This window comes from Amblyraja radiata, chromosome 39 (assembly GCF_010909765.2).
Source record: "Amblyraja radiata isolate CabotCenter1 chromosome 39, sAmbRad1.1.pri, whole genome shotgun sequence".
Classification (NCBI taxonomy): Eukaryota; Metazoa; Chordata; class Chondrichthyes; order Rajiformes; family Rajidae; genus Amblyraja; species Amblyraja radiata.
Genome location: NC_045994.1, coordinates 3,108,220 through 3,122,383, shown reverse-complemented (window position 1 = coordinate 3,122,383; position 14,164 = coordinate 3,108,220). Strand labels below are relative to the sequence as shown.

Here is a 14,164-nt window from a genome sequence, read left to right as displayed (position 1 = left end):
ATTTGTGTCCCCTTCATGACCCTCGGCAAAGCCCCAAATGACCCCCAAAGGAGGTCACTACCCCCAGGTTAAGAACCACTGATGTAGCGTGTAGATGGCTTCCCACCTGGTCCAACCTGCCATCCCACCTAGAACCTTGGAACGTGAGAACATTTCAAGTTACTCTTTTATTAATTGCATATTTATAACCATAATTAACTATTTTTCAGTAAATTCTGCTCGTTTAAGGTGATACCATGGCTTTGAAGGAAGATAAGGATGATGAATTTGTTCCAAAAGAATCCAGAAAATTAATCAAGAAAGTAAGTTATCGTTAATGCAGGTCGTAATGTGTTGAAGGTTAGTGGTTAGAAGTTGCTGTTTCTCAGCATTTTATATTATACCACCATATATTCCACAGGAGTAAGAATCACAAAGGATCTGGAATGGGATAAATGCATGAGTGAACATTAAGTTGAAGTGATGTTGGGAAAGAAAGATCATTTTACCTTGGGGAGAAATGAATATTTTCTTAATAGAAACTAGGTGCAGTGGAGACTGAAAGAGATTTAAGTTTTTCTGTATTTAAGCTGCTTAAAAATAACACTGAATGCAATAAATAAATAAATCTAAAAGGCAATTGGAATATTAGTCTTTATCACAAGGCAATTGCAATACAAAAGTGAGGATGTGGTGCTTCAGGTGTAGAGAATCTTGAACAAGAAGGAAAATAGACACAAAAAGCAGGAGTAACACATAGGCTGCATCTCTGGAGAGAAAGAATAGATAATGTTTCAGGTCGAGACCCTTCCTCAGTACCTCCTGCAAAGCTAATATTTCCTCCCTAAAGAAGGAGGAAATATTAGATTTGGAAGAGGTACTGAATAGATTCACTAATTGTTTTATGTCCATTAATGTCTCATGTGTCATTCCTGACTGTCACTGCATGTCATGTTGTCACTTGCGGGCGGGGCACGAAGGAGAATCCCTTGTATGTGAGCACACACACACACACACACACACACACACACACACACACACACACACACACCTACCTAATCCGAGGGTGGCGCCATGAGGCAGTGGCTTGCCCAGCTGCAAAGCTGAGGCCTCGCGCCAACTCTCGGACACCCGCCCAAGCCTCCTACCTCATCGTTCCCCAGCTCCGCACGGCCCGACTTTACCTTCTCCCCAAAATCCACAAACCTGACTGTCCTGGTAGACCCATTGTTTCTGCCTGTTCGTGCCCTACCAAACATATTTCCACATACCTTGACTCCATCCTATCCCCGCCTGGTTAAATCCCTCCCTACCTATGTTCAAAACACCTCAAACACTCTCTGTCGTCTCCGGGCATTCTGTTCCCTAGGCCCCCATCCCCTCATCTTCACCATGGACGTCCAATCACTCTACACCTCCATCCCCCACCATTGTCAGTTTCTTTGTTGAACTAAATTAAGGCGCATGTTGCAATCAAAAGCGCTTGAACAATTGGTTGGGAGGAAAGCCAAACTGTAAGAAAGACGACTGCGGAGCTGGTCCTTACCCTTAATAAATTTTCGTTTGACTCCTCCCATTTCCTCTAAATACAAGGCGCATGTGCCCCAGCTATTCCTGCCTCTTTGTAGGGTACACCGAACAATCCTTGTTCGAGACGTACCAGGGCCCCATCTCCGACCTCTACCTCCGCTACATCGACGATTGCATTGGTGCTACCTCCTGCACCCACACACAACTCACTGACTTCATCCGCTTCACCACAACTTCCATCCGGCACTCAAATACACCTGGACCATTTCCGACACTTCCCTATCATTTCTTGACCTCACTATCTCCATCGCAGGTGATAGACTTCTGACCGAAATCCACTATAAGCCCACTGACTCCCATGGCTATCTAGACTACACTTCTTCCCACCCTGCTTCCTGTTAGGACTCCATCCCCCACTCCCAATTCCTCCGTCAACGCCGCATCTGCTCCCAGGATGAGGTGTTCCACACCAGGGCATCGGAAATGTCCTCATTCTTCAGGGAACGGGGGTTCCCCTCCCCTACTATAGATGAGGCTCGCACCAGGGTCTCTTCAATACCCCGTAACACTGCTCTCTCTCTTTCCCCATCCCCCCACTCGGAACAAGGGCAGAGTCCCCCTTGTCCTCACCTTCCACCCCACGAGCCGTCACATACAACAAATAGTCCTCCATCATTTTCGCCACCTCCAACGTGACCCCACCACTCGCCACATCTTACCATCTCCCCCCCCCCCCCCCGTCTGCTTTCCGCAAAGACCACTCCCTCCATAACTCCCTTGTCAATTCTTCCCTTCCCTCCCTTACCACCCCCTCCCCGGGCACTTTCCCTTGCAACCGCAAGAGATGCTACACTTGTCGCTTTACCTCCCCCCTCGACTCCATTCAAGGACCCAAGCAGTCGTTCCAGGTGCGACAGAGGTTCACCTGGACCTCCTCCAACCTCATCTATTGCATCCGCTGCTCTAGATGTAAGCTGATCTATATTGGTGAGACCAAGTGTAGGCTTGGCGATTAACCAACCTGATCTCCCGGTGGCTCAGCACTTCAACTCCCCCTCCCATTCCGAATCAGACCTATCTGTCCTGGGCCTTCTCCAATGCCAGAGTGAGCACCACCGGAAATTGGAGGAGCAGCACCTCGTATTCCGCTTGGGCAGTCTGCACCCTAGCGGCATGAACATTGACTTCACCAATTTTCAGTAGCCCTTGCTGTCTCCTCCCCTTCTCAGCTCTCCCTCGGCCCCCTGGCTCCTCCTCCTCCTTCCTCCCCGCCTACCCTCACATCAGTCTGAAGGAGGGTTTCGGCCTGAAACGTAGCCTATTTCCTTCACTCCATAGATGCTGCCGTACCCACTGAGTTTCTCCACCACTTTTGTCTACATGTGTTATCAGTTATCTATATTAAATGTTTTTGTCTAAACTAAAATAATAGGAATGAATGAATGAAATGTACTGTAATATTTTCAATGTTTTAACCCAGAAATATGAGTTACTCCAGCATTTTTGTCTATCTTTGATTTAAACCAGCATTTGCAGTTCTTTCCTACACATTTTGTTTTCTCCACTGTGCAATCTCCTCAAGGTGTGTCTACATTGAATAAGTTTTCCTCCTCTCTCCTACGAGAGTTCAGCAACATCCTCTCTCACTGTTCCCCCTCCGTGATTCCTCCTGCTCTCTACAATCACATTTTAACCCAGAAATATAATAGCAGTATGAACATTGACTTCTCTAATTTCAAGTATCCCTTGCTTTCCCTCTCTCTCCATCCCTTCCCCATTCCCAGTTCTCCTACCAGCCTTACTGTCTCCGACCACATGTTATCTCTGTAGCGCCCACTCCCCTGACATCAGTCTGAAGAAGGATCTCGACCCGAAATGTCACCCATTCCTTCTTTCCAGAGATGCTGCCTGACCCGCTGAATTACTCCAGCATTTTGTGTCGATCTTTGATTTAAACCAGCATCTGCAGTTATTTCCCACATGTAATATTTTCAACGTTCAACTTTAAGAGAGTTGTCCATCAAAGGAACTAGAAAGCACATCTTAAGAAAAGGAAATGTTCTATACTACAGATAAGCTTTAAAGAATGCTACTGTTTTTCTATTGCTCCTAGGTGAATCACGCGGGTGTGTTATCTGTACCGACTTTAGGCCTATCTTCTGGAGGTATCAGTCTCTTGGGGAATACCCGACCATTCGTTGGCCGATGCTGCTACATCTGTGCTCCACAAAGCTGGGTAAAAGAAATGTGTTGCTTATAGCGAACTATAAATCGGGCCAGGCATAGCATTTTGAGCTCATTAGTCTCCTGGAGACTATGTGGCATAGAGGCCTAGGTTTATTATTGTCACGTGCACCAAGGAACAGTGAAAGGAGCGAAGGAAATGTATCCTATTTCCTTCGCTCCATAGATGCTGCCTCACCCACTGAGTTTCTCCAGCATTTCAAGTTCAAGTTTATTGGTCACATACTCAATTATACAGGTATAACCAGTAGTGAAATGCTTAAGTGCCTGTCCAGTTGTGCATGGTTTCCCACTTACACATAACCCACATAAAATAATAACCACATATAACACATAATAAATATGTACCCCATAGATACCACATAACCCACATAAAACAATACCCACATATAACACATACCCCATAAATATACCACATAACAAGTAGTGCCAAGTGCCGTGGAACACCTGTGATGACAGCATGTTCCATCCAGTTCAGTCCCATGTGTGTGTGTGTGTGTGTGATGGTGGCGAGGTGGGGCGGGGGGTTTGGGCGGGGGTGCAGGTGCTGGTGAGGAGGGTGGGGAGGGTTTGGGCGTTGGGGGGGCGGCGACACTCAGTCCTCGTTCAGCAGTCTCATGGCCTGGGGAAAGAAACTCCTCCTCATTCTCTCCGTGTTGGCCCTGAGCAGCCGGTACCGTTTCCCTGAGGGCAGCAGGGAAAACAGTCTGTTGTTGGGGTGAGTGTGGTCCTGGATAATCCTCCTGGCTCTTGACCTGCAGCGCTTGGTGTAGATGTCCTGCAGGTTGGGAAGGGTGGTTTTGATGGTCCGCTCAGCTGAGCGAACCACCCTCCTCAGAGCCAGTTGGTCCCTCTTGGTGGTGTTCCCCCTCCAGGTGATGATGCTCCCACTCAGGATGCTCTCCACAGTATGGGTGTAGAAGTTCTTGAGCACCCTGAGGGGGAGCTTGAAGTCCCTCAGCCGTCTGAGATGGTAAAGACGCTGGTTGGCCTTTTTGTCTACCTTAGATTTTCCAGCATCTGCAATTCCTTCTTAAACAAGGAACAGTGAAAAGTTAGTTTTGCTTGCTAGCCAATCAAGTACGCTAATACTATATATAAATACAATCAAGCCAAATTCAAGTACAACAGGTAGAGGAAAAGGGAAGATACAGAGTGCAGAATATAGTTCTCAGCATTGTAACGCATCAGTTCATAAGCAAAGCCCAATGTCCACAATAAGGTTGAGGTGAATCAGACTGTACCCTAGCTTATGGAAGAACTGTTCAGAAACCTGATAACAGAGGGGAAGAAGCTGTCCCTGAGTTAAGCTTAAGTTTCAGTACCTTTGTCGCAATGGGATCAGGGAGAAGGGAAAATGACTGAGGTGGGACACGTCTTGTATTATGTTGGCTACTTTTCCGAGGCAGTGTGAGGTGTAGATTGTGCGGGGAGTCTGGTGGGTGAGTGATGGGATCCCGACAGTCCTTTCAGGTTAGGCAGAGATTCACTTGCACCTCGTCCAACCTCATCTACTGTATCCATTGTTTAAGATGTGGACTCTTATACGTCGGTGAGACGAAAACACAGACTGGGCAATCGTTTTGCGGAACACCTTCGCCCAGACCGCCAGAACCTACCTGATCTCCCGGTTGCTGGACACTTTAACTCTCCTTCTCAATCCTACACAGACCATTCTCTAACTTCAGGTAGCCCCGGCTTTGCCACTCTCTATCCCTCCCCCACCCGTCGCATTAGCTTCTCATTTTCACCCAGCAAACAGCTAACAACGGCCTGTTTCCTTTATCATTGTTACTTTGTTGCATATCTTTCATTCATTGTTCTTTATCTCTCCACATCACCATCTTATATCTCTCCTTTCCCTTATCCCTAACCAGTCTGAAGAAGGGTCTCGACCCGAAATGTCACCCAATCCTTCTCTCCAGAGATGCTGCCTGTCCCGTTGAGTTACTCCAGCATTTTGCGTCTATCTTTGGTTTAAACTAGCATCTGCAGCTTCTTCTTACACAATGGGGTTGGTGATTGATGGGGGGGATGATGGGCAGATGATGAAGTGGGATTGATGCTGTTTGCTGAGATATGACCCGAGATATAGTGAAAGGCTTTTGTCGCATGCTAACCAGACAGCGGAAAGACAATACTTGATTACAATTGAGCCGTCCACAGTGTATAGACACATGATAAAGGAAACAATGTTTAGTGTAAGATGAACTCCAGTAAAGTCCGATTAAAAATAATGCGAGGTTCACCAATGAGGTAGATAGAAGCTCAGGACGGGACTATCACTGGTTGTTGATAGAATGGTCAGTTGCCTGATGACAACCGGGAAGACCATAACATAGAAATAACATAGAACTAGTGTGAACAAGTGATCGGTGGTTGGCACGGACTTAGTGGGCTGAAGGGCCTGTTTCCATACTGTATCGTTCAGTTTGTGAATCAGAGTTGCATATGGATTTTGCCCACAAGGGCTTTTTATTTTTATTCAAACGTCACTGCCTTAGTTTGCTGCGCTCATGGTTTTCATGCATTACCCTCTATTGCTCTTGCAGCTTCTTTGCATTCATATTTTGAGTGCAGCTTCCTACAGTAAAATTCTCTTGTTATTCCAGGGCCTGCTTTTCCATAATTACTTACCCTTGCTGGGATTTCGAAATGCTATTCTTGTGACTGAGAAGCAAACAAGGTAGGTTGATAATGCGGTTACAGACAACTTTGTTGTTTTTTACTTTGGCAGCAGTGAAGTTGGAATGGCGGGTGGATTGAAAGGTCGTTGAGGTGTTTGGAGTTATTTTGTCATGCTCAGTGAGCTTCGTGCAACTTTCTGTGCTTTACATTAGTTTAGTTTAGAGAGACAGCGCGGAAACACCCTTCCACCCACCGACTCCGCACCGACCAGCAATCCCCGCACATTAACACTATCCCACTCACACTAGGGACAATTTACACTCATACCATGCCAATTAACCTCCAAATCTGTACGTCTTTGGAGTGTGGGAGGAAAACGAAGATCTCTGAGAAAACCCACGCGGTCACGGGGAGAAGATACAAACTCCATACAGACAGCGCCCGTAGTCAGGATCAAACCAGGGTCTCCGGCGCTACAAGCGTTGTAAGGTAACAACTCTACCGCTGCGCCATACTCTTAAATGATTTGGACCACATTGCCAGGAGCGTGGTGGAGATAGGTACGATAGTGGACTTTAAGTGAGGTTTTGATAGGCATGTGGATGTGCAAGGAATAGAAGGATATGGATTATGAACAGGCAGATGAGATCAGTTTAACTTGGCATCATGTTGGGCACAAACATAAATGGCCAAAGGACCCGTTCCTGTGCTGTACTGTCCTATGATTCCCAATGTCTGAGTTCCAGAGATAGATTGAGAAAATGACAGTGGCCTCACATGTGGAGTTCTCGCCTCTACAGTCTACTGATGGCATTGTAACATCTTCTGGCCAGCTTCATTCAATGCAATTATTAATAGCCTGCACAAATTTAAAATCCTCAGAGCAAAGGTTCTAGATTCTTGGATGATGACGAGCGTTGTCAATGTTTGTCCACGGATGCTTCATATTTCCATTACGTGCAAAGTGTTCTCTTAGTTCCTTGAAAGTGACATCACAGATCGATAGGATGGTCTAGAATAGGGGTTTGCAACCTTTTTCGTCCAGTTTACCCCTTGTAACTTTAACAGCACATAACAATGTTAGTTCACTTATTTATGAACAACTAATGATGAACACATATCGTTATACCAGAACCAAACACAGTCTGCCAATGAGAAAAAACATGTACAAATCCAGAATCAAGAAATTTATCCCCCGAGTAGGCGAATTTTACCCCCTAGGGTTAAATTTACCCCACATTGGGAACCCTTGGTCTAGAAGCCTTTCAGCACATTAGAGACAATAGTCCCTTCATCAGTCAGGGTATCGAGTATACGTCTCAAGAAGGGTCCCGACCTGAAACGTCACCCATTCCTTCTCTCCAGAGATGCTGCCTGTCCCGCTGAGTTACTACAGCATTTTGTGTCTATTTATTGAGTATAGAAGTTGGGATGTTATCTTACAGTTGCACAAGGCATTGATGAGGCCACATTTGGAGTACTGTGGTCAGTTTTGGTCACTCAGCTGTAGGATCGATGTATGGCAAGAGTGCAGAAGGGGTTTACAAGGATGTTGCCAAGATTTGAGGGCTTGAGCTATGGGGATTGGGCAGGCTAGGACTTTATTTCATGGAGCGTAGGAGGATAAAGGATGATTTTTTAGAGGAGTCATGAGGAGAATAAATAGGGGAGATGCACAGAGCCTTTTACCCAAAGTAAGGGAATAAGAACCAGAGAACGTAGGTTTAAGGTAAGAGTGGAAAGATTTAATAGGAACCTAAGGGGCAACTTTTTCAAACAGAGTGTGGTGGGTATATAGAACGAGCAGTTAGAGATGGTTGAGCTGGTACTAGAATAACATTTAAAGCACATTTGGACAGGTACATGGATAGGACATATTTAGAGAGATATGGGCCAAATGTGGGCAGGTGAGTAGTGTAGATGGGTTAGCATGGGCAGGTTGGGAGGATGGGCCTGTATCCATGCAGTTTGGCTATGATTCTAGTTGTTGGGTGATACTGTACTGGAGACATTGCATGAGGCATTGTTCAGTAACTAGGCAGTGAAACCAGTGTCCTAGAGTGACACAGTGTGGAAACAGGCCCTTCCGCCCAACGTGTCCACACCGACCAACATGTCCCAGCTACACTAGTCCCACCTACCCGTGTTTGGCCCATATCCCTCCAAACCTGTCCTATCCATGTACCTGTCTAACTGTTTCTTAAATGTTGGGTTAGCCCCTGCCTCAACTACCTCCTCTGGCACCTTGTTCCAAACACCCACTACCCTTTGTGTGAAAAAGTTACCCATCAGATTCCTCTTAAATCTTTTCGCCTTCATCTTAAACCTGTGTCCTCTGGTCCTCGATTCACATACTCTGGACGAGAGACTCTGTGCATCTACTTGATTTATTCCTCTCGTGATTTTAAACACCTCAATAAGATCACCCCTCACCTTCCTGTGCTCCAAGGAATAGAGACCCAGCCTACTCAACCTCTCCCTGTAGCTCAGACCCTCTAGCCCTGGCAACATCCTTGTAAATCTTCTCTAGACCCTTTCCAGCTGGACAACATCTTTTCTATAACATGGTGCCCAGAACTGAACATAACCCCAGCAATCCAGCCTTGTGGCATTTTAATGGGGTATCAGCACTGGTGTATTGGAAGCATGTGGCACTTTGAGTTGATTGCTGTCAACGTGCTACAGACTGCTTTATCTGACAACTCTGGAGAGTACTGCAGCATCATGCAGAATAGATGGATGGTGCCATTTTGCTGCTTTGTAATGACAAATCGAACAAGATGCATTGCAGTTATGTTTAACTAAAGATATATATATTTTTAATAATATTTGTTTTATTAGAAGCAATTGTACAAGGGGAAAGTAATCGACATAATTTTCGTACAGCTTCAGTTTTAACATTTTATAAACTAATAATAAATCAGAAAAAATAATAAAGGAAAGAAGGGAAAGGATGAAGAAAGGAAAAAGAAAAAGAATTTTGAAAAAGAAAAAAGAAAAACCTGAACTAACGAAGAAGTGAAAAAAAAGCGGAGATATATCCCACTGCCCTTCCCTACGCCCGCTCACCCGTAACTAAAGATATTAATAATCTACAGCAGCCTCATCCATGCCAATCCATGGCTTTTATGTGAAACAAGGAACTGCAAATGCTGGGTTACAAAAAAAAGACACAAAGTGCTGGAGTAATTCTGGGTCAGAATCTCTGGAGTATGTGGATAGGTTAGGACCCTTCTTGAAGCTGATTGTAAAGGGGGGGGGGAAGGAAACTGGAAGAGAGATATTACAACTGTTCCTCTGCCTCCTTCCTTGCCTCCATCCAGGGACTGAAGCAGTCCTTCCAGGTGGGACAGGGTTTCACATGCACTTCCTCTAACTTCATCTACTGTTCCCGGTGTCACCTTCTGTACATCAGGAAGACCAAGCGCAGACGCGACGACCATTTCACCAAACACTTGTGCATGGTCTGCCAAGGTCTACTGGATCTCCTGATTGCCAACAATTTTAATTCCCCTTCCCATTCCCGCACTGATCCATCTCTCCTGGGCTGCCTTCATTGCCAGAGTGGGGCCACATGCAAACTGGAGGAGCTACACCTCATATTCCACTTGGCAGCTAACATCCCAATGGTTTGGATCCTCCCATTTGAGGCAACGTAAACCTCCTCCTCCTTTCTTTCTGTTCTCCCCCCTCCCCTCATCCCTCTGCCCCACCTGGACCTGCATTTATTTCTCTCCTTCCCTTCCGTCTGCATTTCTTCCACTCGCTTCACAATTTGCAACTCTTCAATTCGTTTCTCTCTGGCCTTTGTCAAACTATCTGCCTGTCAAACACCACCTTCAGCTGTAACCACCTGCTACCTGCCAGGCTTTGTCCAGCCCCTCCTCTCTTCCACCTCTACATCACCTATTCATGTTCCCCAGAGATGCTGCCTGACCAGCTGAGTCACTCCAGTGCTTTGTGTCGTTTCATAGTTTTTATGGTGTCAGTATGTGATATCCTTCCCTGTGTGTTTAACCTGATGTACAGTGTATATTTGCCCTCCTATTTTACCCGATTAGCACTAAGCTGACGATGGATGAAGTCCTGGAAAGATGCAGCATGAAAGGACCGTACGGCCCACACTGACCATCAACCACCCATTGACACTAATCCTGCCTTAATCCCGCTTTTTTAATTCTTCCCTCATTCTCTTGAACTCCCCCTAGATTCTACCAATCATCTGTACACTGGGGGATAATTTACAGAGGCCAATTAACCTACTAACCCACGCCTTTGCAAAGTTGGAGGAAACTGGAGCACCCAGGCGAAGCCCACGTGATCACAGGGAGAACATGCAAGTACGGGTGTCAGAGGTTATGGGGGAGAAGGCAGGAGAATGGGGTTAGGAGGGAGAGATAGATCAGCCATGATTCAATGGCGGAGTAGACTTGATGGGGCAAATGGCCTAATTCTGCTCCTATCACTTATGACCCTCCTATCACTTCTGATCTTCTGATGAACCCAGGTGTCAGGCGCTGTTAGGCAGTGTCTCTAGTAGCTGTGTTACTGTTGATGCCGGTCACAATGATGCTCTTGAGCTATGACTGTGGTGCTCCTGCAGGTACCGAGGGTGGCTGGCTCGACGTCTCTGCTACATCCTGTTTCTTGCTGAACGCAAGGTTTACCCCGATGTACATCCTTTGCAACACACAATCATCGACAGTCCCAGGTGAGAGCCATTTCCACACGAATATTGTTCTATTATCACTCTCTTTGTCCTCTTTGCGGCTTTTGAACGGGAAAAGTGTGGTAAAACAATTGATGCTTTTTGTACAGAGTGCAGGATGCTGTGAAGGAAAACATAGCTGACACTACTGAGTCTGACCAGAAGTCACCTTGTAATGTGGAGAACGTCATTGGAATCCTGCACCAAATCCAGGCTAGCATCTCGCCCCTCTTCCTCAGGTACGGGATGATGTTTTTTGACAAGGTGTACCTGTTGATGAAACAGCGTTGCGCAGATGCTCAAAACCTGCATGAGATTTGTTGATGCTCGGTCCGTCAAGGCCTCTTGGATCTCCCGTGTGCTAACAATTTTACCTCCCTTTCCCATTCCCATACGGACCTTTCTATTCTGGGCCTTGCCAATTGTCAGAGACTGTACCTTAAGGTAAAGCATTTTGCTAGTACCGTTTGTGCTTATTCCGCTTGTGTAGCTTACAACCCAACATTTAATTCTCCAATTTTGGAAAAATAACCACCCCCCTCCCCCATTCCCAGCCCCCCTCTCCTTTCACTACTCCTCTCCGAACATTCTGAAGCAGGGTCCAAGAAGTTTCTAAAAGAAAGAAGACTGCACAATTCAAGATATTAGTGGACATTTGGGAAGTCAAACCAGAGCAGGAGCTTTGTAATGAATGTTAGGGCCATGGGGAGTATTGTAGGGCAGAGGGATCTCGGAGTACGGATAGACACACAATGCTGGAGTAACTCAGCGGGACAGGCAGCATCTCTTCTTCTTCTTGCGTATGGCGTGCACAGCCTAAAGTTGTAGGACAACTTGTTCTATTTCATCTCATTTGATTGTGCACGCCAGGTTAATTGCATTTGTTGAAACAGGACGGACCACGTGAAGGTTGCAATCTCCCACCCCGGCAGCATCTCTGGAGAGAAGGAATGGGAATAGGAGTACAGTTGCACAGTCTGCTGAAAGTGGCATCACAGTAGACAAGGCTTTTGGCACATTGGCCTTCATCAGTCAGGGGATAGAGGAGAGAAGTTGGAACATTATGTTGCAGTTGTATAAAAAGTTGGTGAAGCTGCATTTTGGAGTAGTAAGTTCAGTTTTGGTCACCCTGCTATAAGATCGATGCCGTTAAGCAGTAAAGATTGCAGAGAAGATTTACGAGGATGTTGCCAGGATTGGACTCATAAGCAGACAAAAATGCTAGGGAAACTCAGCGGGTGCAGCAGCATCTATGGAGCGAAGGAAATAGGCAACGTTTCGGGCCGAAACGTTGCCTATTTCCTTCGCTCCATAGATGCTGCTGCACCCGCTGAGTTTCTCCAGCATTTTTGTCTACCTTCGATTTTCCAGCATCTGCAGTTCCTTCTTAAACACTTGGACTCATAAGACACCTGAGCATCCATAAATACAACAGAATGTAGACCATTATCCTCGACCTCGAGCGATAGCCACGACGACGATGGCTAGGACTTGAGGGCTTGAGCTACAGGGAGAGGTTGGGCAGGCTAGGACTTTATTCCTTAGAGCGCAGGAGGCTTAGGGGTGATTTTATAAAATCATGAGGGGAATTGATAGCTTGAATGTCCAGTCTTTTACACCGGGTGGTTAGATATGAGGAAAAAGTTCCTTCTATTTACTCTTATTTGTGTCCTACATCATTCTGTATACCTTTCTCTGGCCCCCCTCAGCCTCCTCTGCTCGAAGGAAAAGACCCCAGCCTATTTACCATAAGTCATCTTCCCCAGCTTACCTGTCTGTAAGCTGATACCTCCCTGGCTAAACTTCAGGGACAGTTTCTTCCCAGCTGTTAACAGGCAGCTGAACCACCCCCACCAACAACTAGAGAACAGTCCTGAACTACTACCTCCTTGGAGACCCATGGACTATCTTTGATCAGACTTTACTGGCTTTATCATTTATCTGTACACTGTGGATGGCTCGATTATAATCATGTATTGTCTTTCCGCTAACTGGTTAACATGCAAAAAAAGCTTTTCACTAGTACACATGACAATAAACTAAACTCAAACCTACCTCTGCTGCTCCCTTCAGAGCTCCTGGGACTTGTAACAGAAATTCCCCTGTCTTTGTTACCCATCTCAGGCCTTAGTATTTGTGGTGTGTGCCCTTCCCATATTACACCTCCCTATATACAGTACCTTGCAGGTACACAAAAATGCTGCAGAACCCGTCTGAAGAAGGGTTTCGGCCCGAAACATTGCCTATCTCCTTCGCTCCATAGATGCTGCTGCACCCGCTGAGTTTCTCCAGCATTTTTGTGTACCTTCGTTTTCCAGCATCTGCAGTTCCTTCTTAAACATGCTGTTCCTTCCATTTATCTGCATTCAATTCCATCTGCCTGTCTTATCCATTGACCGATAGCACCCGGTGGCCTATGATTAACCTCATTATCAACAACACAAATGATTCTCATATCATTTTCAAACTTACTAATCATGCTTCCCATTTTCATATCCTGATCTATAACTTGGATAACAAACAGCAAAGGTACACACCAGTCCTAGTGACACACCATTGACCACAGTAGTCTAATGACAAAATAATCTCCATTGTCATCTGTTGCCTCCTATTATCAATCCAACATTGGCCGCAGTTTACATCTTGCCCACGGGCTCCAACCGTTTGGAGCAGCCTCCATGGAGACCTTGTCAAAGAGCATGCAGCCCATATCAATCGCACTGTCCTCATCAATGCATCTTGGAAATTCAAATGCTTTGAAAAATTCAATCAATTTAGTCAGATATGATTTTCCCGAAACAAATCGTGCTATCTCTTTTCGTTCTGGATGTCCCTGCAAGCTGATGCTTCAATGGATAGATAAACCAGGGGCGGCTCTGTGCAATATGCAAACTGAATGTTTAAGTTTAGTTTAGAGATACAGCGATCCCACGCTGACCAGCAAGGTCGAATGAAGGCTGGTCGAAAAGGTTGGAGCCCGTGGGCAAGGTGTGAACTGCGTCCAATGTTGTCCAAACAGACATAATCTAGTGGAAGACCACAGCCATATACTGGACTAGACATTTAATTGTTTGA

At 45.9% G+C, this 14,164-nt stretch overlaps 1 protein-coding gene across 1 annotated transcript; it reads left to right on the top strand.

Annotated features, from left to right (window-relative positions):
• The first annotated feature begins 215 nt into the window (after positions 1-215).
• Positions 216-11,413, top strand: LOC116967295 (glycerol-3-phosphate acyltransferase 1, mitochondrial-like). The gene is made up of 5 exons (XM_033013795.1): positions 216-302; positions 3,623-3,745; positions 6,366-6,439; positions 10,985-11,092; positions 11,200-11,413. Exons 1-5 carry the CDS (start codon positions 237-239, stop codon positions 11,411-11,413), a joined length of 585 nt encoding a protein of 194 aa, XP_032869686.1. The 5' UTR covers positions 216-236.
• Positions 11,414-14,164: the final 2,751 nt, after the last annotated feature.